The sequence below is a fragment of the Macaca fascicularis genome, chromosome 3 (assembly GCF_037993035.2).
Source record: "Macaca fascicularis isolate 582-1 chromosome 3, T2T-MFA8v1.1".
Lineage (NCBI taxonomy): Eukaryota > Metazoa > Chordata > Mammalia > Primates > Cercopithecidae > Macaca > Macaca fascicularis.
Genome location: NC_088377.1, coordinates 175,343,345 through 175,370,083, shown reverse-complemented (window position 1 = coordinate 175,370,083; position 26,739 = coordinate 175,343,345). Strand labels below are relative to the sequence as shown.

At 39.0% G+C, this 26,739-nt stretch overlaps 1 protein-coding gene across 6 annotated transcripts in view; it reads right to left on the bottom strand.

Moving 5' to 3' along the window:
• EXOC4 (exocyst complex component 4) overlaps positions 1 to 26,739 on the bottom strand; it is an 825,737-nt gene that overhangs the window by 237,059 nt on the left and 561,939 nt on the right. For 5 of the 6 annotated variants that reach the window (XR_012432868.1, XM_045387459.2, XM_005550804.4 and 2 more), the window contains one exon: positions 19,748 to 19,967. Coding sequence is in view for 4 of the 6 variants with exons in the window: in XM_045387459.2 (XP_045243394.2) it covers positions 19,748 to 19,967 (220 nt within the window). In the remaining 2 variants the exon portion in view is untranslated. Of the gene's footprint in view, positions 1 to 19,618; positions 19,968 to 26,739 lie in introns of those variants that run through there. The other variant, XR_001489711.4, reaches the window with a different exon arrangement.

The following is a 26,739-nucleotide window of genomic DNA, read 5'->3' as shown; positions in this document are numbered from 1 at the left end:
TTTTGCACTTCCTAATTGTTAGTACTGTCCCTAGCACACAGTAGGCATTCAAAAATTGTTAGTTCAACTGAATTCCAGGCCAAAGTTTTCTCCATTGTACCATGCTTATTCATGTTTAACAATGGATTCGTCTTTTTTATCTTCCAAAAGAATCATAAGTCAGATTTCAAATTATGCTTTTACACAGGTATAATTAAATCTTTAAAAGGTGGGATGGCAAAAAAATTAGAGGCTAGAGTGTAACAGACATTTTACAACCTGCAGATGCCAGCAGCAGGCAGCTCCCATCCTACTTCACTCCCACATCCCCCACAGTATAACGGCAATTATATTCCAGGGTGAATAATATAATTATCTAAATGAAACCAGGAAGGGAAAAATAAAGCATCCAACATAAAAGGATTAGCTGCTCAAGGACTTGTGGTTTAGGGAGGCAGGAGGATGGATCCAGGCTGACAATTTCATAAAGTAGCCATCAATTATTTAAATCATTGTGACTTTTCAGACAGCACTCTGGACAGCAACGGGGGAAAAAAAACTCTGAAATTTTGAAAACCATAAATTAGGAGAGAGATGTGTGTTATTTGGTTTTGGAGTGAAACGTGTTCTGCCTTTAGAGAGAGGAGCAAAAGGAAAGGCAAAGTCACCCTAAGTAGGAGGTGGTTTAAGATGTTCCTTTACTGGAACTTCAGCAGAACAAAATATTTCTTTTACAGTACAAGTGTCAGTGCTGTTAGAATCCAATATAAATAAATCATCCAGCACATGAAAGGTTAACAGGTAGAATAGAAATAGAATTGGGCCAGAAGGAGAAGGGCCTGAATTCTACTATTGGATCTGCTATTTACCAGATATGCCATCTTAGACAAAGCACTTAATGTGTTGAACTTGACTCCAGTAAAGAAATTAATTTCTAAGGTATACCTTCCAGTCTTAACATTCTATTGAAGTCTAGCCTTTATATGATAGAGAATACCAATGCTAGCTGGGGAAAATTAATAATGTAGGCTAACTATACACAATCAGGCTTTTATTGAAAAGATTTATGACTCAGAATAATTATCCCATGTATATGAGTTTGGTTAAAACTTGCCTGACTGCTATATTATATTTCCATCATGTAAGTAAACTAGCCTGTGCCTGTATGTCCAGAACCTGAAAGAAATAAGGAAACAGAATTGAAATAAGCATAGAATTTTTGCTATTACTTGAGGTATTTGCATTTGCTAAGCTAGCACTAAGGCAATTAATTATTTCTATCCAGGCACAAGGTCTATAATTGGGTTAGTAATCATGAAGTTAATCTGGTCAACAGTTTCATGAGCCAGTTAGCTTCGTTTTCCCTAGATAAAGCTGGTTGACAAAGAGTAAAGATAGCTTCCATTCCATTCATTTATGATGATTTCTATAAAACGACTCCATAAAAAGGCGATATTATAAATATATAATCACATAAATATTTAATGCATTTTAGACAAATATATGAACTATAACATGATTTTTAAAAACATACTTACCCAGGGACTAATTTAAAACATTCACCAACTATGTGAAAGGAAAATAAATCTTGGGACCCCCCAATTCATTAAACTAAAGGGGAAAAGTGAAGCTGGAAATTGCTTAGGGCAAACCTGCCTCCTATTCTATTCAAAGTCATCCCTCTGCTCACTGAGATAGATGCATATCTGATTGCTTCCTTTGGAAAGGCTAAACAGAAACTCAAAAGAATGCAATCCCGTGTCTCTTACCTACCTACGAACAGGAAGTCCTATCCCCACTTCGAATTGTCCCATCTTTCTGGACCAAATCAATGTACATCTTACATGTATTGATTGATGTCGCATGTGTCCTTAAAATGTATAAAACAAGGCTGTGCCCTGACCACCTTGGGCACATGTTGTCAGAACCTCCTGAGGCTGCATCATGGGCATGCGTCCTTAACTTTGGCAAAATAAACTTCCTAGATTTACTGAGACTTGTCTCAGATATTTGGGCTTCACAACTGTAACATAAATTATAACTTATCTCTGACTTTTTTTTCACTATATTATTTCATTTTCACACTGCTGATAAAGGCACACCCAAGACTGGGAAATTTATACATGCAAGAGGTTTAATGGATTTACAGTCCCACCTGGCTGGGGAGGTCTCAAAATCATGGCAGAAGGCAAGGAGGTGCAAGTCATGTCTTACATGGATGGCAGCAGGCAAAAAAAGAGAGCTTGTGCAGGGAAATTCTCATTTTTAAAACTATCAGATCTCGTGAGACTCATTCACTATCATGAGAACAGTGCAGGAAAGACTCCCCCCGCCCCTTAATTCAATCACCTCCCACCGGGTTCCTCCCATGACACGTGGGAATTGTGGGAGTTACAATTCAAGATGAGATTTGGGTGGGGACACAGCCAAACCATATCATTCACTTAAAGAGAAATCTTAAATTTTCTATTATTTACGTCCTATGTATCAAAACACTTCTGATCACTGCTGTTTACAAATTTCTTGTCATGTTGGCTGTTGGAGAAAGTTCTTTCTGCACTTATACTTTGGCTCCTCTGCTCATATTCCTTCCACCCTATTAATTCTTGTTAGGAATAATGCTCAAAATCCTAAGGAAATTGAACACTGGAACAAAGGATTCTTAGAAAAACAATTTTACTTCTGCGCAGAGGGGTGCCTCCTTGGCCAGCTGGCATGAGAGCACACTTCAACAAAGGGACACGAGAGCCTTTATTCCTGACACAAGTCCTGCCCCTGTACCCTTTCCCCAATGGCCGGGGTCGGGTCGTACAATCTAAACCAATCCCGGTTGGCTAAACATTTGATTTTTTTAGATAAGGTGGGCACTTAAAAGAAAGTGGAGGGGAAGGGGAAGGGGTGTCTGTAATGAGCTAGATAGTCCTCTTTCCAAATAAGGAAATGAATGTGAGCCGGTACTGAGAACACCTGGTACTGTGGCGTGCCTGGGCATCTAACAAAGGCAAAAAGGAAAAAAAGGAGAAAAAGGGAAAAGGTGGGGTGTACTATGAATTAAAGAATAAAAGATTGATCAGAGTTTTTGAAGAGAAACCTCATCATATCCCACAATTCTGCTTCAAATGAGGAGAGCTTGTTAATCTAGTCAAGCCTCTGAGATTATGTTATATCTTACTAACATGCAGGGTCACTGTGCATTCAAGGTGGGAGGTGTGCTTGGTACCCCTTCCTGTGTGTTCCATCTGCTAGGCAGTAAATATACTTCTCTTTCTCTATTCTACCTTCTTCACCAGTAACTGGTTTATAAGTCAGGTTCTAACTGGCCCAGCTGAATGGTCACCTAATACTGAAAGCTGTGCAAGGGTCAGGTACGGTGACTCGTACCTATAAATCCAACACGTTGGGAGGCTGAGACAAGCTGATCGCTTGAGCCCAGGAGTTTGAAACCAGCCTGGCCAACATGGCAAAACCCCATCTCTATAAAATATACAAAAAAATTAGGTGGGTGTGGTGGCACATGCCTGTGGTCCCAGCTACCTGGGAGGCTGAGTTGGGAGGATCACCTGAGTCCAGGAGATCAAGGCTTCAGTGAGCCATGACTGTACTACTGCTCTCCAGCCTGGGTGACAGAGTGAGACCCTGTTTCAAAAACAAACCAAACAAACAAACAAAGGTGTGTAGGCTGGAAGCAAGAGGCTTCTGAAAGGCCTCCTGGTCAAAGCCATCTCTTCCTGGAAGCTTAACAAAAACAACTCCTAGTTAGCTCTTGACAAAGGAAGATTTCATTTACCATTTGGTGAGCTCCTTCGGGTTTAGCTCCCTCTATAAGAAATATCTGGGAGGAACTCCAAATCCCAGAAAAAATGACTTGTTGCTATCTCTAAATGACTTGGTAAAATAATTATATTTGTTCTTTTGTCTTATTAATCAATTCCAGGTTTCCAGATACCTAAACATCTCTAGGCCTTTTTTTTTTTTCCTTCTTAGGGGCAAGAACTGATTATTCACCTTTACATGAAATTTCTCTCCTGTTCTTTGAGTTGGAAGAAGAAAAATCATTGTGTTAAGTTTTGCAGGAGTCTACCACCCGACTTGTGGTCTTTGCTAGAGCTTTAACAGTGTGTCTTCAGCAAGTTAGGTTGGTTTGGGGGTGTGTGTGTGTGTGCATATGTGTGCATCTATGTGTGTTAAGGGTGTGTTTTTCCTGGAAAGAACTGCTAAATATTATCTTTTCTATAAGAGAGCCTAAGAATGATTTAAGTATTTTTACTTTTGCCTTTTTCTTAGATTCAACAGTTTACATGTTACATTTATAGTTTTATGAAAGCACTTACCACTGATATACTTGTTTACTTGTAAATCTCCCTCTACTACACCACAAGCCCACTGACCCCTACAATTTCAATACATTAAAAAAATCCAACTGATTAGAAAGCTTATATACACACAAAACCTAAACATAAGTGTTTATAACAGTTTTATTCATAATCACTCTAAATGGAAGCAACCAAGATGTCCTTCAAAAGGTGAATGTATTTTAGAATCTATGGTATATCAATACAATGCAATATTATTCAATGATAAGAAGAAATGAGTTATCAAGTCGTGAAAATCCATGAATGAATCTTAAGCATATTGCTGAGTGTAAGAAGCCAGTCTGAAAAAGGCACTTCTTGTATGATTCCAATGATATGAATTCTGGAAAAGGCAAAACTATGGAGACAGTAAAAAAATCAGTGACTGCCAGAGTCTTAGGGAGAAGGGAGAAATGTTGAATAGGTGAAGTATGGGAATTTTTTAGGGTAGTAAAAACCATTCTGTGTGGTATCATAATGGTAGATACATGACATATTGCATTGTCAAACCTCACAGAACTTTAAAGCACAAAGAATGAACGTTAATGTATGCAAATTAAAAACATCATTTGGGTTATCATAGAATCCTAGGATTTAGTGCAGAATGTGACAAAACTATCTAACTATTACAAACGTATAAAACAATGTCTTTGAAGAGGGTAAGGAGAAAAGGTACTGACCCAAGTAACACCAGAAATGCGTATAGTCTATAAGACTAAAGGCAAAAGAAACTATAAAAGTACTGTATACTAGCTGATAAAGTTGTTTCCCACAAGGGTATGCGTTAACAATTCTGACACTGCTATACGTATATATTGGAATTGAATGACTGTGTTATTGTTACACATGTATACTAGACTCCATGTATACAGTTAAGTAAACTAATGGCAGATGGTGGGAACCAGGTTTCTCACTGAGGGAGAGGTAGGTCACACCTAACCGAGAAGAGGCTAGAATGCTCCACGTAGTAATGGATTAGTGTTGCAGACATCATTCTGAACTCGTTTTTAGCTTAATATAGATATAAATGGTTACATATAGAAATATATAAAGATATGAATATATTCAAGGGTTAGTATACACACATATATTTTTCCTTTCAATGTCAGCTGAGTGGGCCTAGAAATAATGATACTCAAGTAACAAGAAACATTCTAAAACCCCAGATCTTGTTTTCCAATACTAGTCTCTAATAAAGGAACTAGGATTCCTAGAAAAATGGCTGATTCTAGGCCTGGGGCAGGCAATATACAAGATGAGCCAGGAGCACCTTATAGTGCCAGAAAGTAAGGAGGTGCCTTAAAAAAAAAAAATCACGAAGATGGGAACTTAGGAGATAACAGAAGACAATCAAAGAAGCTCCTGATGTCCAAAGCTAGACATCAGCAGCAAAATAAAGTGGATTATAACTCCAAGAATAAAACACAAATCTGTAAGTCTATACTGACAAATAAATAACCAAATAATTACATAAATGAAGGAGAACAGACAGATCTCTCATGTAGAAGCATTCTAAATCAAATCATTTATACTGATACTCCACCGTCAAGGAAGTGGAGAATAACTCCCTGCACGTTAAGTGTGTGGGCTGGGCAAAGCGGCTTCCTTCCAAAGAATACACTGTGGAAAGGGAGTAAAAGTAACTCAGTAGTGAAAAAACCTGACAAGTACTGCCTCAGGCAAGTAATCAAGGTTAACATCAACAGTGCTAAGTCATATTGATAGTGTATACCCTGGTAAGATGTGATGAAAATGTCTCCCAGAAACACATAATCCCAGTGAAATCATGAGAAAAATAGCAGACAGACACATATTGCAGGACATTCTACTAAATACCTAACCAGCACTCCTCAAAACTGTCATGGTCATTAGAAGAAAGGAAAGTAAGAAAACTGTCACATTTAAGACAGCCTAAGAAGCCATAACAACTAAATGTATTGTGGTATCCTGAACAGCAAGAGGGCATTAAGTTTAAAAAATACACACATACATATACACAAAACAAGGCAGTATGAATAAGGTATTATTAGTTAATAATAATGTGTCAATACTGGCTCATTAATTGCAATAAATGCACCATAGGAATACAGGCGTAAGATATTCATATAATAGGGAAAGTGGGGGTATATGGGAACTCTTTGCACTGTCTTTGCAACACTGATAAATCTATAACTTTTCTGAAATAAAGTTTATTTTTTTAAAAACACAAATATTTGACACTCCTTTCCTTGGCAAACAACAGAGGTTTGCTTTTACACACCCTACCCCTAACCAAGTAAGCCAGAGGCCACACTTTAACATAGCTGTTGGCAATTTTCATTTTATTCATTTAGCAAATAAGTACCTACTATGTGTTAAAGATTTCTTTTGGCTCTAAAGCAAACTTTGAGAGGTTGGAAGAAAAGCATACTCCTCCTGTTCAAGAGGCAAGAAATTGACTGACAGGCCAGCCTTCTCTCTGCTCGGGCAGGCTGCTCACTCCGGTAAAGCCTCAGAAGCCATGGGCAAACACAGCAAGCAAGGTCACCGGAGCACTTCTGCAAGTGCCTGATAGGCAGCCTTGACCTTGAAATGACCAAGGGCACAACAAATTCCGAAATGCTTTGTGGAATAAAAAGGAAGAAGCAATTAAGCTCCTGCAGCTGAAATGGGGCAAAGAGAAGTAGTGTGTGTGCAGTGAGAAGAGGTGGAGAATAGCTCTCATTTAAGTGTAGTTATCTGTATTTGACTTTGTAGCTATTTGCAAGTGAATACTCAGGGTATTCTGGACTCCACAGATACGACCATCCATCATGGGAATAGCTGTAACTATAAAGGGGAAAAAAGGAGATAAGAATGAAGAAGAAAAAGAAAGGGAAACTAGAAGGCTAGATAGCTTTTTTTTTTCCTCCTCAAAAGACTCTATTTCCAATATGCACAATCCAGAAAGGACATAACGACATAGATAACCTGTTAATGAACTGGCGGCATGTTGCCTTTTCCCCAAAGCAGGAGTTTAACTGACAGAGCTCCTGTGTGTCTAAAAAAGTAACAAATGAGAAATGTACAGCTTAATCTTTAAACAAATGTGAGTGTGCTAAAGCCAAGATGGCTGCTCCTGTGGACACGGAGGTGACGATGAACCCCATTTGGTCATGCCTTTGAGGGCTCAGGAGGGAACACCCTCACGGAGATTCATGAGTGCAATATTTACCCCAGAAAGTCAGACTGTTGGGTGGTTTGGTCAACTAGGACAATAATTCAAGAGACTGATGACAAATGCTAAGCTTGGCACAATGCTGGGGCTCACCGGATCTCAGGCAGCCATGACGCCATCACCTAAAACTTTGGTCTGGAGAGAAACACATACAACTTTCTGTCTCCCCTTCAGAGCTGAACTTAGTGGATCTCTGCCTCAGCTGCCTCTGGGACCCCAGGCTCTCTGCCCCTTAATCCTGTCTGAACTGCCAAGGCCCACTGTTCCTTAAAAGTGCATCCATTTGAACACATCCCTTCTCTAAAAACTGCCACCATTCTGTATCAGTTCCACTTCAAAAGTAAACTGGTGTGTTCAGAGTTTGAGACTTCCCTGGTAGAGTTTTGTGTCCCCGTTAACCTTATTTCTTATTCTCCTTTCATTCCTTCACTCATTTAGACCCTCACTGTCTGATGAACACGCAATGGTCAGTTTTACCTTTTGTGTCTTTGCTTACGTTGTGTCTGCTGTTCAGGTCACTTTTCTCCTCTGCCTTTTTCATTTCTACACATCCTACAATGACTTTTCTCCTCTGCCTTTTTCATTTCTACACATCCTACAATGACTTTTCTCCTCTGCCTTTTTCATTTCTACACATCCTACAATGACCCAGGGCCCACTTCTTGCCGAAGGTCTCTCTTGAATCCTCCAGCCTTCTGTGTCTCTCTCTTCAGCTCTTATAGTGAAAATCTTCTAAACCATCACATTCAGTACTCAACTATAAAGTGTCCTTTACTGTTCTTGGATTTGTAGGTGTGAGAAATTCCAGTTTCCTAATTAATTGATCCCTACTAAATTCCTGAGAAGAAGGAGTCTTGCTTTAAATTTATTCTGTATCCCCACAATCACCTTGTCCAGTGATAGCACAAAGCAGGTGTTTAATAAATACATATTAATCATTTCATTTTATTAAAATTTCAGTGGTGAAAATTCTTTCACTGTGTCATGTCACTCTTGTTTTAAGAGATGTGTCAGGTTTCACCAGTCCATCTGAGATTGTCTATGCTAAGATTAAGTACACACAAGTTTTTGAGTAGGGCAGCATCCTTGAAAAGCATGAAGAAAAGCAGCTGCTTTATTTGAACAGTTAATCTTAAAGGGCCATTAAACTTTGAAGCTGAGATAGTCTTGTTTCTCTCCATTTTCTCACTAGAACATCTCTAAGCCAGAGCTGCAACATCCACATAGGGCAAAAATTGCTTAGAATAAGAACCTCAAATATTTCCTAAGTACAGCAGTTCTCTGTCCACACTCATCTGGCTCCTACTAGCAATCTCGCACTATCAGCAATTCTGCTGCTCCCAAGAATGATAACTATCAGTTGCTTGGGCTGTTGAGCCAGGCTTTTCTCTTCCTAGTATCTTTCAATGGGATGCTCTTCCTCTTCTCTAACATTTAAGGAAAAGAAATAAATCTGAAGATGCCTTTGTTAGCAAGTAAAGTCAAATATATTTCAGGCAAAGGCAGCCCTCTAAAGATCTGAGTGACAGAGTGTTAATGTATTTCAGTCCCTGTCAGCAGATCTGTCATAAGTCATTACCTTCTCTCCTGCTTAGCTACCAACGAGTGGGCTGAGGCAAGATCAAAATGGACAGCAGCCAATCAAAACCTCAAAATGCTTACCCCAAATAAGTCCTGTTTCAGAGAACAGTCTAGGTGACAACTAAGACGACCATCAGTGGGGCTTCTTTACTCATGATAGAAAGTAATCTCAGAGTCCTACTTTAAAACCCAGGGGTTATCCCTATATTGATGTCATTCTGAAACAGCCGCGTGCTCAGGCAAGTTTCTTAGCACCAAGCAAAGCTAGTAAACAAGTGTCACTGACTATAATTACTTTCTCATTCAGTAGTCCCTCATGACTCCTCTACCTAAGGGGATAAAGGCTTCCAGTTTATTCTTTTTAAACTGACCTCATAACCCAGATGTAGTAGATGAATTCTTTAAAAGTTGCATCTAAACTAAAATCTGTTCCAAATACATTAAGAGAGATTATAGATTGTTGAAGAAAACATTCAGAATAATGGTTGACCTCAAAAATAAAAAATGTTGAGATAATTAAGGATCCTTATAAAATGTGTAAGGTTGGTTGCAGATGATTTTTCTGAAGACAAAAGAAAATAATGTTTATCTCTAGTCCCTGTGGTATTATTCCAAAACCCTAGCTGGCTATATTATATAGAAGCGAGTTTAAATATAGTTAAATATTTTTTTCTGTCATTGCTTTGCAGAAAGTTACTTACAGAAGTCTAGTTAACCAGGAACGTCTCTAAGAAAACCAGCCAGTCAGAGGAGATCCTGTTTCTTTTTCATTCGAAGGTAAGACAATAAGTTAATGATATTTATAGAAATTCAATTTGATCATATAATGGGCCTGTTCTGCCTGTATATTAAAAAAATCGTCTCTGAGTGGCTCGACTCACAGCCTTCTTCATCAACAGTTATGAGGACAAGTTCCTTTGTAATATTATATCAATAAAGGCACTACTTATAGATTAATCATAAGCATGAGCTGGTCAATTTCCTTTTCCATGGAACTATGTGAAGGAAATGTTTGGACGAGTACTTTTAGAAAATAAATACTCTTTCGAAGCAACTACTTTCTTACTTAATGTATCTCTCTGTATGTTCAGATTTTCTAAGATTAAAATACTGGGAACAGCACCATGGTAAGGTACTCATGGAATGATGGGGAATTCATTTCTGTGAAGGCTGAAGAGGAATCAAAATGACCAGGTTTGGTCATGCTATAAAACAAATATAGAAAAATGTCAATGGTAGAATCTGGGTGGTGAGTATGTGGGTGTTCAGTGGACATTTTTTTCTAGATTTTTTGTATATTTAAAACATCTTTGTGATAAACTGGGGAAAAAATGGTTGTCTAATCATGTATGAAACAAACCAGTAAATATTAGTGAAGCTTTCCACTTAGTAGAAAATATTTTTATTCATGTAGGCGTTTTCTTAGCACCATTCCCTTTAACACTAGTGGATTTTTTTTTTTTTTTTCTGAATGGAGCAATCATGTGGGCATGTGGACCACTAATAATAATTATGAAACAGATCAATATGTAGAAGACTTCATAAATCCCTGCTGAATCCATGATCCCATGGTACTTCTCATCCTAGTCTTTGGAGGTAGTCTATGGTCTGGGCAAGTGTCATTCTCGTTTTATACATGAGAGAGGAGAAGCTCAGAGAAGGCAAGTGGCTTGGACTTGTCTAAGGTCATTGAGCTGATGATTATGGAGACCAAATCTATGTTTTATATCTATTTCCCACCTCACCATGATGAAACGTAGCAGTAAGCACTTTCAAAGATGGCTATGAAGAATCACAACAAAACTTCTACAAAATTAAAATGTACTAAACCAGTAATAGAATTAACAATACATAAGTAACACAACTTGATAAAAATGATCTGAAAACACGGACGAATGTTATCAGATCCCAAAAGTCTCTATTAGTAATAAAAGATTTAATTTGCTCTGGTGTCTTGGAAGTGAACAGGTGAGTGCTGGACAATCTAAATAAAGACAAGAACAAAGGCATCTTCCACTCCATCTTCCTCGATAAAGTCTTAGGTAGCCACAAGTGGTTATTTCTTGACATGAAGAGGCAAAATAATAGTTGGTGAATAAATAAAATAACAAAAGTAAAATGCAAAGAAAATCAAACCTCTGAGTGGTAAGTTAGTGTTTCTTTAGGTATCGATAAACACTGAAGAATCAGATTAGACCCCAAGGCATCTTGGTTCTAAGACTTATTTTTAGCACAGTGAGACCATTAGCACCATCTCTCTGCGCTTACAGGGGGAAAGAAAATCAATTGATCAGTTCTCTTCAGCCTAATGATTTTCATAATGACTTCCAGCAGACCTTAAATGGGACTAATCTATTTACACTAATAAAAGCTGAATCTATTCTGTACCAGAGAGTGGAAGGGCAACAACTGGCTGTGATGCAAACACCGCTCAAATGCAACGTTCTTCATATGAACATAATGTGATATGATGAGAACAATATGCTACTGCTGCTGGCCACACTTCCTCGGGAAACCAGAATAAGTCACTGGCAGTGCCTTAGCTTGGCTGGGGAGATAATAGGTTTGGGCAGCAGTATAATTATCTCTAGCAAATTATTATACTGTAAGCAGCTGTGTCCACCAACTTTCAGTAAGAGCTCCAGCAATCACTCAGCCTACCAAACACTTTCACTTTGAACCTGGTTGACATCTAGAATTTAGACCATCCTGGGCCTACTGCCTTAACAGAATACTTATTTATTTATTTTTTCTTTTTTAGAGACAGAGTCTCACTCTGTCATTCAGGCTGGAGTGCAGTGGCATGATCATTGTTCATTGCAACCTCAAACTCCTGAGCTTAAGTGATCCAACCCTCCTGCCTCAGCCTCTCGAGTAGCTGGGACTACAGGCATATATCATGACATCTGGCTAATTTTCTTTTTCTTTTCTTTCTTTTTCTTTTTTCTTTTTTTTGGGGGCGGGGGGGGGGGGACAGTTGCTTGCTATGTTGCCTGGGCTGATCTCAAATTCCTGACCTCAAGCAATACCCTGACCTTGACCTCCCAAAGTACTGAGATTACAGGTGTGTACCACCCAGACTGGCCAATAGCAATACTTCCACACTGCTTCCTGCCAGAGTCTTCAAGGAAAACATAGACAATTGAATTGACTGCATTCTAGTTATGAGCTGTAGTGGACTAAACAGTGTCTCCCTCCAAAATTGTACATGGAACTTCATAATGTGACTTAACTTGGAAATCTTCTTAGATGTAACTAAGGTAAGGATTGAGATGAGATCGTCCTGGATTAAGAGAAACGCTAAATCCAATGAAAGTATCCTTACAAGAGCCAGTAAAGAAAACATGGAGACACAGGGGAGAAGGCCATGTTACGATAGAGACAGATATTGCAGTTATGCTGCCAAAGCCAAATATCAATGGGAGTCACCAGAAGCTGAAAGAGGCAAGGAAGGATCCTCCTCCAGAGCTTTGGAGGGAATGTGGCTCCCAGGCCTCCAGAACTGTGCAAGAATACATTTGTGTTGTTTTAAGGCACTAAGTTTATGGTAATTTGTCATGGCAGCCCTAGGAAACTAATCCCCTAGCTTTAATGGACAAAAACAGTGCATGCTGCTTCAGCTGCTAATAAATGACCAGCTGACAAACCAGGAAAAGGAGAAAGCACGTGAAACAATATCTTCTCTTGCTGTCACACCAGGGTTAGGAGAAGACAGGAAAGAAGTTACTAGCTGGGTGCTAGAGCAGAAAGAACAGAAGGTGGGTAAACAGCAAGCTGGTGATGAGAAGATGCAGGTTGAAAATCTGGGCAGAGAGGGGAGGAGTTGGGGAGCAGTCAGTAGAGTTCAGGAAGGAAGGCGGGTGTTAAGGGGCAGGCAGGAAACATACCAGAGCAGTCAATGCAGAGACCTGCTCTCAGGTGACCTGGGGTAGGAAGGAGAGGGCACGTTTTAACTCATTACTCCATTTCACCACTAGAGTGTTGCTATGACACAGATTTTATGATTCCCATTTTATAGGGGAAGAAATAGGTACAGAGAAGTTAAGCAATTTGGTGACAGCCACAAAGCTATCAAATGAAATGGCTGGGATTTAAATCCATTTGCATCTGATTCCAAGGCTTATGTACAAGGCTTGGTTCAAAGTATCCTACAGAGCAGTCTTTTATAAACCTGGCTGCATTAAAGAAAGCCTCAACTATATATAGATAATATATATGTAATATTATGTATTATATATATTTTATGTGTGTGTGTATATATGTATTTTTGAGACAGGGTCTTGCTTTACTGCCCAGGCTGGAGTGCACTGGCGCTATCTTGGCTCACTACAACCTCAACCTCCCGGGTTCAAGTGATTCTCCTGCCTCAGCCTCCGGAGTAGCTGGGACTACAGGTACGTGCCATCACACCCAGCTAACTGCTTTATTTTTAGTATAGACAGGGTTTCGCCATGTTGGCCAGGCTGGTCTCAAACTGCTGACCTCAAATGATTCACGTGCCTCGGCCTCCCAAAGTGCTGGGATTACAGGTGTCAGCCACCACGCCTGGCCTTCAACAGTGATTTTTGATGTGCTATCTCTCCCAGCAATAACTGATACTAGGGAGTAGAAAGATCGAGGCTGGTGGTACAAATTCCGGCTGCATGTTGGGATCACCTGGGCATCATACCAAACACTGATGCCCATGCACGCCCCACCTCTGACCAACCAATGGGATCTGGGAAGTGGTATTTTTAGGAAGTTCCTGGGTGATTCTAATGGGTGGCGTTGGTGAGAATCACGCTGTAAGCCTACAGATATAAGTGGAAAGTGCAGCTGGCAGAGGAAGAGATGACAGCGTGGTGTTTGCAGGCAGATTCTAGCCATTTCACTTCTCAAAAGTTACTTTGATAAATACTGGGGCAGAGAAGAAAATGAAAATACGCTCTAAACATTTCAAGATTGCCCAGAATTTGTACTTGCACAGCTTATGTTCGTTCCTCCGATGATGTGGGAGTTTAAGCCTGAGCATTAGAAAAGCTGCCTCTGTCTCACATTGCCCTGCATGAGCCAGAAAATGTACGCTCATCCTGTACTTGGAAACAACTTTGCAAAATCAATGTGCTAGACTAGGAAGCAGCTTCTGCTGCTGCTGCAAATATTGCTTTTACAATTGCTGGGCCTGCATGAAACAAAGCTGAATACTTTTAAAAAAATGACTACTGTTGTGCACCACAAAGCTAAGACCCCACAACATTAGATACCATTTCCTAACCTCACGCTGGGTATCATGATGACGTTATGTTAAGAGAATGCTTCTTAAACTTCAGCGAGTATCAATATCACCTGGAGAGCTGGTCTGAACAAAGATATCCAGGGTGGAGTGAGGTTCAGGAATCTGCATTTCTCATAAGTTCCCGGGTCACATTGATGCTCTCAGTGCACGGGCCTCGCTTGCTTTTGCACTGGTATAAGGCAATGCTGCTCAAACTCTACTGTGTAAACAAATCACCTTGCGATTCTGTACAAATGCAGACTGATCAGAGGGTGATGTTCTTGGCCACAGAACACTCTCTAAGTAGCAAGGGTATGGGATATTCCATTGGGGATAGAGAAAGAAAGTTTGCTTGTACCGCTTGTTCAAATAGATAGTTGCCCATTCAGCAATTTGATAGATAAGGGGTTAAAAACTTTAAGCACTAGTCCCCTCACTCTTTCTTCAGATGGAGACACCAAAGAAGAAATACATTAAATGGCATCTCCAAATCATTGATAAACCAGGGAAACAGAGTAAATCAGTTTAGTCTGTCTCCTCATTTTTAAGGAGTGAATAACTTGTACTCTGGGAGACATATAAAGCACGAGATGGTATCCACTTCAATGGACTGTTTCCAGAACTCCACGTTCAGAATCTGACTCAAGCGAAATGAGTAATTTCTCTTAAGAGAGTTCCTTAGTTTGAATCAACATGCTTTGCCTTGCAACAGGTGGAGGCCATTCTGCAGAAAAAGTGATGGCAACGGAGGGATCTCAGATGGTAAGACCATGAGATGCATCCAATCCTGCCCTCATCCTGGGAGCATTAGAGGCATAAGAGCTGTGACTTTTTAATTTTAGCACCATTAACAATCTTAAACCCAAGATCATGAGTCTTATACTGTGAGCAGAAAACACAGCCATGTCCCTGTACTAAGGAATTCATAACTCATTCATTCATTTTCATTCACTCATTCATTTATCCATTTATTAAATAGTGAGTGTTTCCTCCATGCAGACACTATTCTAGGAGCTGGTGATTTAGGAGAGACCCAACTGAAACACATATCCGCGCTTTTCTGTCTATCTATTGTAAAATGCTTGAGGCACTGGGGCAAAAAAGATGGTTCCATGCTTTACCTCTCTGTGAGGCAGTACCAAAGAGTAAGGGATTTAAAAAGTTCCTTCTCTAACTATGGAGAGCCCAGTTTTAATCCCCAATCAGGTGCACATTGATACTTTTATAAAACATAAAAATGAATTGCTAGAAAAAAGAAATTTTAAAACCCACAAAGATATACAAGAGGACCAATTTTTTATTATTGGATTCAACAGACAATGTCAAAATGCTAAAAAAAATTAAGTGTCTAAATGCTCACTCCTAAATTCTCCAAGTCTCATAGCAGACTGGTGACAAACAGCTTGCAGACAAGCATAATCCTCAGAATCCACTTTGGGTAGAACTGGCCGGGAGCACAGACTCCAAGGTTACATTGCCTGGGTTTGTATTACAGTTCTACTACTTGGCAGCTATGTGACTGTGGGCAAGTTATTTAATTTCATTGTTTCTCAGTTTCCTCCCCATAAAAAGAATACCACTCAGAATTGCTGCCATGCATTTTAAACACTTGCAATCAATATAGACAAAGCACTCAGAATAGTGTCTGACACATAGTAAATGCTACTAAAGTGTTAGCTGCTATCATTACTACTATCCACTATTATAACTGCTATCATTACTGTTTTTACTTCTTCTATTATTACTACTAGTGTTACTCTGCTGTATCAGCTTGGGCCAACACTTGCACAGTTGTTTTATGTATAAAATGCTGCTTGTCATCTCTTCCTTCCTACTGACTTCCTTCCCTCCTATGGAATCTGTGACTAGAAAATGAAATCACTTAGAACACATGTTGGCACCCACGGAAATGCCTCTAATAACCCAAGTGTCTGTACTGCCCAGATGCCACTTCAGAGAGACAAGGACAAAGTGTCCTGGGGTTCTCTCCACAGGGCTCCTAGGCACTGTGTCTGTCCGTTCTCAAACGAGTGGAAGCATCACTGAGACAGCTGTCCTCCCACCCTCCCTGGAGAATCTGGCTGGGCTGATGCTGTGTGACACTGGGTGTTGCCTCAGGGAAAGGCACGTCCTCTCTTCTACTCTGTGACCAAACAACAGTTTAGCAAAGGGAAGAATTTTAAAGGACACTTTTATACTTCCTGTAATTGAATACTTAACCCACATGCATCTTTCACACATACACATATTTCTCCAAGCTCCTTCTTAACATTTGTTTTCGATTCTCAGTCAAAGTTTTTGAGAATTATTTCTTACTCTTTCTTCAGATTACCCACCTACAATTAGCTGGAAATAAAATATTGAGGAAACATAGAAACACATCCGAGAATAAAATTCACCTTGTGCGTGTAGAGGGAGACAAAAAAAGAATGAAGCTTGAGTATGGGGAATTATTAGAAAACAATTTACAATCACTATAAGGCAGGAAAATACCCAAGATAGGAAAAAAAAAAAAATAACCATCTCCTTGTTTGCTTTTTAAACTGCATAACTCTCTCTGAGAATATTAAACAACCTTATTGATATGGTTTAAACAATTTGCATTTTCATAAAATAAAATTTTTATGAAAGAGAGTAACATAATCACACAAAAAATTAAGCAGGTGTGTTAGCTCTAGAAAAAAAAATTTGCAGGTTAATAGCGTGAATGGTCTTAGTCTCAAGATTTATTCACTTATATATAATTACATCTTGACAAGGTCAAAGAGAGAACAGGTAAAGCTGGAGTTCTTACCTAGCCTCACAATGACTTAAAGGGCAAGAGGCACAGTAACGTGTACAAAATGGCTGGTGATGAGGTTGGGAGTGATCTGACAGGCACATGGATAGACTGCCCAGATATGTCATTTTGCTGGTAGCATATGGCCTTGACATGGCCCAGATTGTAGCTAAGGAGTTACGAGTTTTAATGCATCTTTGCTACTGAAGCTGCAAATTATCACATTTAATAGTATTATTGGTTCACAGATTCACTCTGTAGTGTACTGTTGCCTTTTTTTTTTCCTTTTAAATTCAGTATACTAAACATGTTCAGGTTGCTCTGTATGGCATATAGCGTGACATTTCAGATAAATACTGAAAGGTTTTCTGATGGAAATGAGGCTAATGATATGGTCAGACAACACATAAAAGTAAGCATATTTTTGTCACTATTTCTCATCTCCCCATTCTGACTCTGCGAGTATTCATGACTCTCAAAATTTACTCACTGTATCCATGCTTCCACCTTTCCTTCCTTCTTTCCATCCATCCATCCATCCATACATCCATCCATCCATCCATCCATCCCTCCCTCCCTCCCTCCCTCTCTCCTCCCTCCCTCCCTCTCTCCTCCCTCCCTCTCTCCTCCCTCCCTCCCTCCATCATGCATTCATTCAGTAAGTTATTCATTGAGCACCTTCCTGCTGCCTGGCATTATAATATGTGTTTGGAACTTACCCTCTAGTGGGAAAAGACAGAAAATATACAAGTTAGTGAAATTAATTAATAATTAGAGTTGTGATAAGTGTCAGGAAGAAAAAACCCAAAGTATTAAAATACTGATTAACTGGGGAGATCTACCTGGGATCCTGACCAAAAAAAAAAAAAAAAAAAAAAAAGGTATTCTATTCAGATGATGCAAATAAATAAATATGAATGAAGAAATAACTTACAGAGGTATAGGCAGGGTTGAAAACAGCAACAAGGGATACTGAGGCACCCAGAGGCTTGTAACAGCAGAAAGTTGAAATGAAGAGGCAAGAAGAAATGACCTTGCTAGAGTCCAGTGAGAGCTGGAGCTATGGAGGATGTGTCACCTGGCAGGATCTCCGGTGATAGAGGGAGGCACGCACAGTCAGGGCCATGATCCAAAGTGAAGAGGAAGGGGAGAAGAAATCACCCACCCTCCTTCTTCTCCCACTTTCCAATCTTCTACTTGTGCTGCCTATTGGCAGAACCTGATCAGAAGCTATCTGGCAAGGGGGCCTCCATGACCCAGTTCACAGACACAGTCCATAGGTTGTGGCCTCAGTATTGATAATGGATGGGGGTGGTGGTGAGGGAAAAGGGAGAATGGAGAATAACCAGGAAAGGGGACCTACTTAGCTAGGACAGTCAGGAAAAGCCTTCCAGTGGACATGACATTTGAAGTGACACCCAGAGAAGACCCCAGCCACGCAAAGAGCTGGAGGAGAAATCCAGCAGAAGGAAGAGCGAGCACGTGCCTTTGGCATTCCCCCTTCTCTGCACCCCACACTCAGTACAGATCCCTCACCAGGCATATGGTTATCAGAGACCCAGACCATCCAAATGAACACCTTCCTATTCTATTTTACCAACATAATAAAAAAGCTTGTTCATAAAAAAAATACTCAAAAGTAGGACACTTCTCTAAGAAAGGTCCAGCACTTCTGTAAATTCTAACGTACAAAGAAAAATCAAGGCAGACATATGTAAAGGCAGGAAAGGGAAGGCAACTGGAGCAAGCATAACTCCCTTCCATTTATACAACTTCTCTTTGAAAAGCCCAAGCCTTCCACATATTGAATAGTCTCATATTGTACAATTTACTAAAAGTGTGAGACTGTGCCCATCCTACTCTTAAATGAAGAAACACAGTAAGGATTCAATTCCAGTGTAATAATAGTTAATGTATAACTAATTTAAACTCCTACTAATTTTCTTTTAGTTTTATATTTATTTAACTCCAAGTCACCAGCTAAAATGTATATAAAATATATGCCTCAAGCCTATTAATCAAAAATATGTACTGACAGGTGATTTTATTTTTTCTGATACTAAGAAACCATTTTTTAAAATATAAAGTAAAATTTCCAATACTAACAAGTTCATCATGTGAATTCAGTGATTTGACTTTTAAAGGCCAGTTTACTAGTTCAAATTCCCAGTGAGGTAGCCAAGTCATTGAAAGGTAAGTCTGCCCTTAAAAGGCACAGAGGGTTTCCTGCTGGTAATTGAGGTTGGGCGTCATAACTTCCTTCCTGTTAATCCTTCATACTCAGGGATGCATTCACCAATGGAAAAACAGTTCCTTTCAAGGACAAATTCCAGTCAAAATAATGAGGAACTGCCTGCATGTTAATGAGATTCACCATCTCTCATATCCAAAGGTGTTTTTTTTTTTTTTCTTAAAGATCTTAAGGAACTTCCATCATCCAACTACATTAAATCTAAATTTCCCTAGTGCCTATTTAATTTATTTTCTTTTGTTTTGTCCCTGATGAATATGGAAACAGATGGTAATTCTTCTTCTTTTTTAAATTTATGATGGTTGCCAAGTCAATGAAAATTGCTGATAAAAATAAGCTCAAAGTGTATTATTACCTGTAGGAGAGGCCGCTGCACTCCCAGCACCTTCATGGTGTCTGCATTAGCCAGAATCTTCAAAGGGTCAGATGTTTTAGTGACTCCTTCAATCTCCTTGTTGATCTCAGCCAAGACTTGATTGAGAAAGATGTTTTTGATGTACACGGTGAGAAACTCTCGAAGAGGACACTGTTTGGCTGGGCCAAGACCCAGGGCATGCTCAATCTCCTGAATAAATCTGGAAGACAAACAGTAAGAAGGTTACTAAATTTACGAGGAAAGTGTTATATAAATATGTCATGATGACATGAGAATATCTAGCGTTGGCTATTTCCATGAAGAGGGCAAGTCATCGTAATACTCATCTCTGTATAATTTTTAATCTTTTAAAAATATAAATTATTCCACTAATTGAACAGAAATAGGATGAAACAGAGAACATGACTTCTAAAAATGGGGGGAAAAGGAGAAGACAAAAACCATTTTTAATTCAAGAAGGAGATAAGAATACAAGAAACAATGGGAAAACATGAAAAACAAAAAACACAAATTATCGTGCAAATTAAAAAGCACATTCCCGAAGAGTACATATTTCCCACTGAAACCTTTACATCACGGGTCCCTCTACCCCCGCACCGGGCCATGAACCAGTACTGGTCTGTGGCCTGTCAGGAACCAGACCATACAGCGGGAGGTGAGCGGCCAGCTGGGCGAGCATTACCCCCTGAGCTCCGCCTGCTGTCAGTTCAGCAATCACATTAGATTGTCACAGAAGCATGAACCCTACTGTGAGCTATGCATGTGAGGGATCTAGGCTGCATGCTCCTTCTGACAGTCTAATGTCTGACCTTTGGTGGAACAGTTTCATTCTGAAACCATCTCTCCCGCAACCCCTGTCCATGGAAACATTGTCTTCCACAAAGCTGGTACTTGTGCAAAAAAAATTTTGGGGACTGCTGCTTTACAAGTACATATATAAATGTCGAAAAGAGAGAAACAGAGAGAGAATGAAGGACACTCTAAAATTCATGATGATATGTGAGTTCAGAGGTTAAGAAAGGGAACGGGATGGGAGTTGGAGGACAAAGGAGAACTTCAATCTTACTTGCAATGATCTATTTCCTTTATTAAAAACACTTAAAGAATACATAACAGAATGTTAATGATTGTCAAGTCTCAGAGATGAGTATATAGATATTTATTAAAATTCTAATTTTAATAACAAACAAAATAAATTTATTATTATAATTCTTTTTAATTTTCTATTCAGGCAGCCCCTACTTATATGAACAAATTGAAGTTACTACTATTTTTTAGTTAAATAACATCAGTCCTTCAATTACATAGTTTAAATATCTCAATACCACAGTATAGTCACCACAGTACATTAAATTTAAGTAACTAAAGTATAAACTTTGTTGCTAGCTCCTCTGAAATCCCTATGTAAATAACTGATGTGTGTTCATCATGATTAGTGACCAATCATATCCCTTCTTCCAACGTCTATTGGCAACTGGTCACTGTGCATTTGTTATTCGCTTCATGTACAGGCAGCAAAGCATGCAGCTGTGGTGCCTCCCTGTCTCCCACTGATAAACCCATGTGGCATTTTATAAAAATGGATAATTGAAAGAGGGAGGGAATTGGCCAACAAAGATAAAAGTACCACAAAGTGGTAACACTGGAAGTGAAATTTGAATTGAATGTAAAGGGAGTGACAGGAGAAAGAGCTGCCCCGGGAATGTTGACACTGCTACCATTGGAGAGGCATAGCCAGACTGAAGGCGAGAACGAACCAGGAAGGTGGCTGTGACCAAAGGGATGCAGAGGATGAAGAGAGATGAGACGCCAGAGGAAGTGATGTTGGCAACAAATTTCATACTTAAAAACCTCTTGGAGATATTTCATAACACAGAAAAAATAAAGGATAAAATGCTGGCAACTGAGCCAAACTTAGAAGTATGACAGTTCGCCGAGGCCCAGAAAAGATGCTTGCTGTATACTGTAAAGTATATAAGGCAGCGGCAAGCACTGCTATACTAATCTTGATAAGATTTTAACAAAAAATAAAACACTTTAATTCTCAATGTTTTCTAATGTTACAGTGTACTAAATACATATTGGTTTTCTTATTTTTCATTTCTGTATATATTTATGAATGCCAGGAATAGAGTTTTTAATCTTTTTTTTTTTTGAGACAGAGTCTTACTCCACCACCCAGGATGGTATGATCTTGGCTCACCTCCATATCCTGGGTTCAAGAGATTCTCCTGCCTCAGCCTCCCTAGTAGCTGGGATTACAGGTGTGTGCCACCATGCCCGGCTAACTTTTTTCTATTTTTAGTAGAGATGGAGTTTCACCATGTTGGCCAGGCTGGTCTTGAACTGTTGGCCTCATGTGATCTGCCTGCTTTGGCCTCCCAAAGGTTTTTTAATGTTTTGACAAAAAATTGTAAAGTCATGAAACAATTGTGACTATCCTCATTGATTGCGATTGCTTTGCGTGGTTTCAGCTTGCATGGTCATTTTTACAGTTCCACAATGCTATGGAAAGCAAGAGCTGTATTGTACTTCAATTTCTTCTCAAAAAGGGGGAGAAGAAAAGTAAATGAAAACATAAAATGGATAACCAATTGGGAAGGTATATTTGCAGTTTGAATCACAGATGATGGCTGGAACTCAACAAGAAAAGAAACCAAATAACTTAGTAAAAAAAATGATCAAAACACATGAAAAGACTGTTTATAGTCAATACAATGACTAATACATTAAACATTAAAAAATTATTCATTCATAAGAAAAATGCAAAGTAAACTATACTGAGATACCAATTTTTACACCAATGCAATTGGCCAAGTTCCAAAAGTTTGAAAACACACTCTGTTGCCGTAAGTGCGAAGAAAGAGGCATTCTCCTGTATTACTGATATGAGTGAAAAATGGTACAACCCTTGTGGAAAGCAGGTTGGCACTATTATTCAAAAATCCAGATGCATTTCTCTATGGCCCAGAAATCTCATTCCTGGGAAATTCTTCTGAGAGCTATATCTAAATATGGATGTGATGATCTACATACAGAATATACAGATCATTACAGCATTGTTTTTAGGCAAAAGACTGGGAACATCCTAAAAGTTCATCAGTTAGGGAATAATTACATAAACTATGGTATATTTACATTTTGGAATACTGTACAGCTCCCTCTACCCCCAAATGTGGAAACTTTTGGTGTACTAATGTGAAAAGACCTCCAGGATATATTGTTACAAGGAAAAAAACAAGCTCAGATCAATCTACAGTTAGTAGTATTTACTACAGTAACCCCTATATAACAATTATATATCCTCATTTGTTTATTTTAGCATAAAGACACCCTGGGAAGTCTCAAAAAAACAACTAACTACCCATAGGAGGCAGGGGTGGGGGTCAGGTCTGGGAGAGGAGTGGAAATTAGACTTCTGAATTTTAACTTTTAATAATCATTTGATTGTTAAAAACTGTTAATGTATTAGCTACTCAAATAACATTAAATCAGAGAATTTAAAAATTGGCTATATGTATCGAAGACTGTATTTCATAAATTGCTATCTAATTGGGACACATTTAAAGTGTGGTGTATAAACAGTTCCTTAAGTTTAGCTGTTTAACCTAATAAAGAGTTTTCTTTACTTACTAAATCAATACATTGCAGTTAATCTTACATATTACCAGTTAAACACTCTATTAATCCCTGGGGTGTATGTGTGGTGGGGGATGAAGATAGTGTATATATAGGATTGTCACAATGAAAAAAGTAGCTTTCCTTCAAAGAAAGATGAAATTGAGAAGGCACAAGAAAGAGCACTGAGGCTTCTTAACTGATGTTATCACTGTGAAAGAAAAATAAAATATGACCAAAACCAAAATATAATGGATCTTAAGGAGAGGGTAAGTGAAAGAAGGCAGGGAAAAATGAAGAAATAAAAGTAGATGGTTAACCATGGCCACAATTTGAAGATCTCCAAATACCACATCCTGCTACGATGACCCCTTCTGATCTCATCTAACTCTCAAAAAGATGCCCTACTCAGGTGCATCCTAGTCTACTTGGTTGCCTTCCAAAAGAAAACCACTGTTATTAATTTCCTAATGAGTAAATATACCGAAACTCTTTTTATTATTTTTTAATATTATGAGAATTAATCATCAAAATCTCTATTTTCTTCAAAGGGACTTTGGAAAAGAGTTTTCTGAGTGTAAGTACTTCTGACATTTTCAAAATATTTAACATTTATTAGAACAAAATTTTTACTAGTCAATCTGCTGCTAAACAGACGGGCAGAAGACTCTAAATTAGCCTCATTTTCTTTTTTTCTAGTCTCATATTTGCCTTTGGTGCTCCTAAAATACGAACTGTGCTGAGCAGCACAGACAGAGGGGCCGCCATTGCTTTTGGCTGAGTGATTTCTTTTCAATTCAGATCATTTATTCCCTAAAGCATACATATCCATCTCACATGACACATACAGGTTGATGTTGTCAGCGCTAACTGGAGGGGACTCATTCAACATGTTTCCAAATCTGCTTTCAGAGCTGCAAGGGACCTCCCTGTGCAGAAGCACAAAACACGTGGGTGAGAATGAAAGAGAAAAATTAAGGCTGTTTCACCAGTCCCTTCTTTACCTTAGTGAAAAATGGGTAGAATGGGGGCTAAGGGATGTAGGAGGGGAGGAGATGTTGGTCAAAGGATACAAAATTTCCAGGAGGAGTAAATTCAAGAGATCAACAGATCTAATCTACAACATGGTGACTACAGTTAGTAACAATGTGTGGATACTAGAAACCACTGAGAGAGCAGAGTTTATGTGTTCTCACCACAAAAAATAAACATGTGAAGTAATACATGTTACTTAGCTCAATGTAGCCATCCCACAACGTATACATATTTCAAAACATGTATATCATAAATGCATATAATTTCTATTTTTCAATTAAAAATAAATAAAAATGAAAAAAAGTAGTTACATTAAATGGGCAACCTACCCTTCATGGGCAGGAAGGACACAGCAAAATGAGCCTTCCTAGCCATCCAGGAGATGAACCTCACTCACTGTCACTCTGCAGAGGGGAGTGACTTAGAGAAGGAGAGTGGTCAAGAGAGGAACACTTACAGTAGGGCTTCCAGAGTTTGGACCTGGAACGCACAGTCTTGAGTAGGTACTTAGCCTCTCTTAGCTTTACTTGTGTCTTCTGTAAAATGGCTATAATAACACTACCTACCTCACAGGATTGTTCTGATGGTTTAATGAAGAAATTAAAATTAAGCACTCAAAACAGAGACTGGCACACAATAACTGCTTAGTAAATGGTGCTGCAGTGGTGTTTAGAATTACTATCTTACATAAACCCTGATGAGGCTGGAGATTAGAGGAAAGCGTGAAGTATTGTATTTTTTTTTTTTCACTTTGCTACCTTATTTTCCCATCTAATCATCCCTAGTTGGCAATTCAGACCATTAGGTTAATACTTGGAATATTTCACTAATAAATGGATGTAGGAATGAGCAAGAAACCCCATGTGGCCAGGGGCAAAGTGTAAATTGCCAACTGCTGAATCCTTCGTGCCTAGTAGTGCTACTCTATGGCTGGCACACAGTAGACGTGTAGGAAATGCTTATTGAATAAAATATTGGATAAAATAATTAAAAGGTCCTTCGATCATAACCCATAGTTCCTGAAACTAGGACATAATCTATCTGGCATGTAATGCCCTTCTCCTAAGAATTTGGACTACAGATTTCAATACAAAATTTTATTTTATTTTATTTTTTATTTTTATTTTTTTTTGAGACGGAGTCTCGCTCTGTCGCCCAGGCTGGAGTGCAGTGGCCGGATCTCAGCTCACTGCAAGCTCCGCCTCCCGGGTTCACGCCATTCTCCGGCCTCAGCCTCCCGAGTAGCTGGGACTACAGGCGCCCGCCACCTCGCCCGGCTAGTTTTTTGTATTTCTTAATAGAGACGGGGTTTCACCGTGTTAGCCAGGATGGTTTCGATCTCCTGACCTCGTGATCCGCCCGTCTCGGCCTCCCAAAGTGCTGGGATTACAGGCTTGAGCCACCGCGCCCGGCCTCAATACAAAATTTTAAAAAAATCATCCCATATCTCCACCATCCAATGTAAACCAGTAATTCTTATTGACAGAAGATTCTCTCATTCTTATGCACATCCCACACTGTTTTATATTTTGTGCAATATGGCTGTTCACACTACTTTGTATTCTGCTCTTTCACAGAGTATTACAGACTCATTCTATCAAGCTAATGAACACAGTATTATTAACCAAACCTCTACTAGGGAACATCTTCATTTTGCTTCTGTTGAATTATTTCCACAAATTAAAATATTGCAAGTAGCTCTTCAACATTTTTGGTGAGTCTTTTTTATTTTCCCTGATTTGCCACAGTGTACTGGATGAGTCCTTTCATCTAGCAAGTGTTTAAAAATGATCTGTTGAATGGGAGACAGGAGGGAGAGTCAAGGGTATAGAAGAAAATAATCAGAAAGCCCAATTTTCCCAACAATGCTCCTCATTAGCTCTATGGAAGTATGAAAACATTGAATTTTTAACAGCGAAAAGAATCTCATTAGAAAAGAAAATATTTCACTTCAAAGTTAAGTTAGAACACAGATGGAGCCCTGTCAAAAGAGTATTATTTAATCTCATGAAGTGCTTTTACACCAGGGATTTCCTATCTCTGTAAATGATGAGCAGGCAAACACAACGTACAGGTATATCTGTGTATATGGAAAAAGAGACTATGAGAGTAAAAGAAAAAGGTATACATAATGCTGTATGGAGAGCATCACATTACAGGATTTTGAGAACCCTTATTCAGAACAGCCTCCTAAACTTAAGGCTGTAAAATAGGAGAAACCAAAAAACAAATAATGCTAGTATGCAACTGACTCTTGTTGCTTTCGAATGTTTAAAGCACGGATCTGGTAGGGCGTGGTGGCTCACACCTGTAATCCC